The sequence below is a fragment of the Capsicum annuum genome, chromosome 7 (genome assembly GCF_002878395.1).
Source record: "Capsicum annuum cultivar UCD-10X-F1 chromosome 7, UCD10Xv1.1, whole genome shotgun sequence".
Lineage (NCBI taxonomy): Eukaryota > Viridiplantae > Streptophyta > Magnoliopsida > Solanales > Solanaceae > Capsicum > Capsicum annuum.
In genome coordinates, this window is record NC_061117.1 from 33,366,706 (window position 1) to 33,371,928 (window position 5,223).

The window sequence follows — 5,223 nt, forward strand, 5'->3', positions numbered from 1 at the left end:
TCTCACTAATGGTATCTTTTGGTATGATGACCCCACATAACACTTCCATCAAAGCGTTCCTATGGGCTTCAGAATTCATTAGCAAATACATGACGGATATGTGGAATGACTTCTTCTTGAGTTGATCTTCGACTGAATAGTCCTTGGGCTGCATCTTTTTCCAAAATTCTACTGCTTTAGTATCTGTGATATTTCTTCTCGAGTTTTGATCTTTCTCGAGAGCTCCATGATTTGGTTCTTCTGGTGCGTAACACCTTCCTGACCTGGTCATCACTTAGGTCGCAACATCGTTATTATTTTGCCCTTGGTTTCAACTCAATAGTCCCACGGGACTGCTTTAGTGTCATAGTCGAACCTTCCAGTGGCTAATGTGGTCGCTATGACTTTCGGCAGGTAAGTCTGAACAGTTATAGGCTCCCTCAACTGAGCTGTACTAAATGGCTGTGATGGGGATGCAATGGCGATTTCTTCTGTGTTCCATGTGGGCACAATAGGTTTTTCCAAACCATACTCTTCCTCTAGAGTAATCATATTGACTTCTTGATTTCCATGAATTTGGAGCTGCGGCGGTGCATTTGATTATACCCCTCCTTATCAGAGACTTAATTTGATTCTTCAAGTTGTAGCAGTCTTCTGTGTCATGTCCTTGGACTCCTGAGTGATAGACGCAACATTTGCTACCGTCAAAGTTTCTAGAGGTCGGATCAGGGGCCTTTCCCTCAATTGGATGCAATAAACCAGCAACCCTCAATCATTCAAACAACTGGACCAATGGTTCTACAATTGGTGTGTAGGTGCGGGCATTTCTAGCTTTAAAGTTTGGGCGTGGTCTAGACGCATAGGCTGGTCTATTTTGGTGAGCTAGAGCTTGGACAGGGGCGTATGGTCTTGGTGAATTTTGGTATGCTAGAGCTCGGGTGGATTATAATGCGGTTGAGTATTGTACACTAGGACATGTGCAACAATTTAAGGGTTGTTAGGGTAATGGTAGGAAGAATTTCTAGGTTGGTAGTATGGTGTGGTGGCTGAGAAATCTTCTCTCTTTTTATTATTACTATTAATGGAACCAGTCTGTATAGCCTTACTTGCAGCTCGCAGTGCAACCATAGATTGGATCTTTCCTGATTTGATGCCTTCTTCTATGAAATCTCCCATTTTAACCAATTCTGCAAACTTTTGGCCCATCATTGACATCATGTTGTCAAAGTAAACACCCTCCTGTGCTTAAATAAAATATTTAGAGAGATTACTTTCATCCAACGGAAGCTGGATCCTAGCAGCCTCGGTCGTCCAACGCCATGCGTACTCTTGAAATGATTCTGATGGATTATTTTGTATGTTAGCCAATGAGAACCTGTCAGGGGCAATCTTAGTATTAAATCTGAAGAGCCTTATGAAGTCCTCAGCTATTTCCCTCCAGTCACGCCACTTACAGGGGTCTTGTCGGGTGTACCAAGTCAAAGTTTCTCCTGTCAAGCTTCGAATGAACAACTTCATCCTCAACTTCTCATTCCTTCTTACACTGAAAAACTTATTGCAGTAAGCCCTCAGATGTGCATGCGGGTCACCCTTTCCGTCAAATATATCAAACTTTGGCGATTTGTATCCCACTGGCATGTCGACGTTTGGATGAATGCATAAGTCGTCGTAGTCCAGGAGTTCGGTCCCTCTGGTGACTTGCATATTTTTGAATATCCTCTTTAAGCTTTTGAGTTGGGCTACCATCGACCCTTCTTCACCTGACTGTATATCCCGTCTTAATCCTGCGTATCGCTCAACCTCATATGAAATCTTGATAGCTGCGGATGTTGCGAAGATAGGAACTTCAGTAGCATATATTAGTGGCACAGGTACTTCACAAGTGACATACGTATCAGGTATGTGCTGCATTTCTGGATGGACCAAAACAGTAAAGTTGTAAGTAGGAAATGGATAACCAGGCGCCGTCCCGACAGTGGGTTGAAAAGTAGGCGGGGCTAGAGCATGTGGTAGATTTGTTGGGTTAGCTGGGGCGACATGGGGTAATCCAACATCTGGACCCTAGAATTGAGTGGGAAATCTGGCCACGGTAAGCTTAGTTACGTCTCGCATTTGACGCAACTCTTTCTTTAACACTTCAATTTTTTGTGCCATATTGGCCATTTGCTTGTCATTTTGAGTGTCTGATAGCTTCTTCGAGCTTTTGGGTTCATCTACGGCTATCATCATATCCTTGTCGTTGTTGGTCATTTTGTTTCTATATCGGAGGTTGTATTGAGATTCTGCCAGTTTTCCAATTGACACAAATCAACTTTCTTTCTTTTCTACGATTTAATAAAATAAAGAAGGAAAAAGAAAAAGGAAACTATGTTAGTTTGGGAGATAATGTAAATGTAACAAGTAAGTAACATATATACACCAAGTTGGCGATATCCAAATGCGTCCTAATATAGAGCCTCTTTTTGCTAGAGGTAGGCCAACGATGCAAGTATGATTAATTGATCCAAAGTTTCAAAACGTAATTAAATTCAAGACAAAGGTATTTTGATTAATGAAAAGGGCAAAGTGTGAAGCCACGGGTTACAAAGAGAAAGTCTCAAACTAAAGATTACATCTTGGTAGGCATATAACAATATCAACAGAGGTCATGCTAGACCCTTTAGGGAAAATAAAAATGAAAGAAAAAAGTACAAATAGGTCATGCAAGATCCTCAGAAATCTATGATAACAAGATGAATCCTAAGGCCAACTGGGGGGATCATCATCATCATCATCGAGGTCATGGTAGTGCCCTGGGTGATACTCTGGGGACCCGTATGACTGCTGCCCCGGTGGTCTTCGTCTGCTCCGCCACTAAAATCTATGGGTCCATACTCTTCTTCTTCAGGGTCCTCCTCCATCTCCTCTGTCAGTTCTCCCTTCTGCACTTCCATCTGGTCCTTCTCTGAATCTTCTCCTGGGTTCTCTTCAGGATCTTCTTCCATTTTCTCCTCAGGTCCATCGTCTACTGCCTGGATGAGGTGATCCACTGATTCTAAAATCACCTGCTCATACATGACGGTGGTCACAGGCCTAAGGTGCAGCAACTGATCCCTAATCTAATCATCTCTATGAACGTTTGCAAGTCCCTGAAGTGCCTCATAAATTGGTCTAGCCAGAATACTTCCCGATCGGTACCATGTGTAGTATTTGGGGGTGCAGTAGGGATTACCACAAATGCCTAAGCTGATGATCTGTCCCCACCCATTGAGTAGGTTACCAAGCCTCTCTATGGGGATTCTTCATTTATAATCTACTTTCGATAACACCATGTTTGACCATAAAGGCACGTTTCGAATTATTCCAAATTGTCATAGAATTCTTAGTGGCGCGTATGACTAGATTCCTTCCAACCCAATCAACTCAAGGAAGTAAGTTTAATGCCTCCTTAGCATTACTCGACCGCTAACCCATGGTAGCCTCCAGTAGATGAGGTTACCGGTGAGATGGGTTAGGAAGATACGCCACTGATCCTCCTTATTCGACATCTCCTACATAGCCACCCTAAGTCTGTGGCTGCGAATCTGGTTAGGACCTGCCTCTCTGACGCCGTCCCTGTGATAAACATGTTCTAATGCCCAAATTTGGAGTATTAGGTTGCAACCTCTGAAAAAGTCATGTCCCCTGGAGCATGCAGATAGAGACCAAAATATCTCTGCTAAATCATCAACACAATAGTGGTTCTGACCGATCCCCTGCACATGAATATAACCGTGGGGAGTAGGTGGATGTTGATTCGGTTCCTTCTCATCGAAAACACCATAATGCTAAGGAAATCCACCATAAAGATAATGGCCCTATGCCTTTCCTAGTCGATCCTAGTAAAGAAGAACTCCTCCCGAAAATGGTCATAACTCTCCCTCTTACCGAACCTCTCAAAGAGACAACCCAGGTTTATCAAACCTGTCTCTGCCATCCTCAAGCCTACACCGACTCTCAGCCCAATCGAGGGCAGAAAACCACTCCCTGAAGCGTTTTGTGGGGCTAAAGGTACCCACCCCGCCAATGGCAAGTTAGCCATTTGGCTGACCTCCTCCAAAGTAGCCGTGATCTCAAAGTCCGTGAACTTGAAGGAAACTATAGTCGGATCCCAAAACTTGACTAGAAATTGAATAAGTTGCTCATCTGCCCTTATCTCTATCAAATTTGTCAAAGATCCCAAATATGCGAACACCTCCTTTCCATGTGCTACTCAGATATTTCCCCACCAATGTCTTAGGACCCGGGGAATGTCAGTCAACATATGGATGTTGGCAAGTTTTTAGTTGATTTTCATCTGTTCAAAGAAAAAAAAAGGTAGGGTAAGTACAATGTCTGAATTTATTACTTTCTTAACGTTTGGATCAATTAATCATTCCACACATATAGCATCGTTAGGTTCATAAAGAACCCATTGACATGAAGGGTGGTTTCCTAACCGTGGGAACGATACCTTGGACCGTTCCGCCTAAGGTTTATGCATATGACCTATTTCTAAAGTAAGATTTTTTCTTAAAAATTTTTGAGAGTGGGACTGAATATTTGTGAGAAGGTACACTAACCTAACTGCACTAACTCTGAAACTAAGGAATCCAAAGAGGTTTCGGAGGAGAGAAATACACCCCTCGATTGTTCAGTGAGTGAATTGTGTACGACCAAGACTCGATAGGAATAGTGCAAATGATAAAGCAGTAACAAGTAGTGTTATACAAACAAATAAGGAACGCAAGTTCGGATTTGGCTTGCGTCCTTTAACAGAAGGCATGATATAAAGACGAGCAAATAAATAATGTAATAAAGTACGAAAATCCTAAACTAAACATATTAAGGTTAAAACCTGAGTTCAGGATCTCCAGCAGAGTCGCCATTCTATCGAGCCTCATTTCGAATCGGTCGAAACAGCACATGACGTACAGTGGCATAGTTCGTGACTCTTGGGTTAAAAATTATTTTCTAAAGTCGCCACCTAACTTTTTAGAAAAATTAAAAAAAATAATTTTTTTTGTGTAAAAACTCTGTTTGTCTATCAAAAATATTTTGAGATTCTGAGTAAGGGTTTTGGTTACTCAAGGGAAAGGTGTTAGACACCTCTCAGAGCCTATCCGAAGATAGTCCTTATAATTAGTTTAGGAAAATATTAGAAAAAACTTCTAATTCATTATTTGCTTAAGACGGTGATAAGAAAACTTTTATTATTCTTTTATTATTATTTAGAAGAAAATTTAA

The 5,223-nt window shown here is 41.7% G+C and overlaps 1 protein-coding gene across 1 annotated transcript; it reads right to left on the reverse strand.

Moving 5' to 3' along the window:
- Window positions 1–315: 315 nt before the first annotated feature.
- Window positions 316–3,035, reverse strand: LOC107876421. The gene is made up of 5 exons (XM_016723348.2): window positions 2,783–3,035; window positions 2,083–2,261; window positions 1,251–2,040; window positions 1,086–1,166; window positions 316–518 (listed from the first exon to the last, which is right to left on the reverse strand). The coding sequence occupies exons 1-5, from the start codon at window positions 3,033–3,035 to the stop codon at window positions 316–318; spliced, it is 1,506 nt and encodes a 501-aa protein (XP_016578834.2).
- Window positions 3,036–5,223: the final 2,188 nt, after the last annotated feature.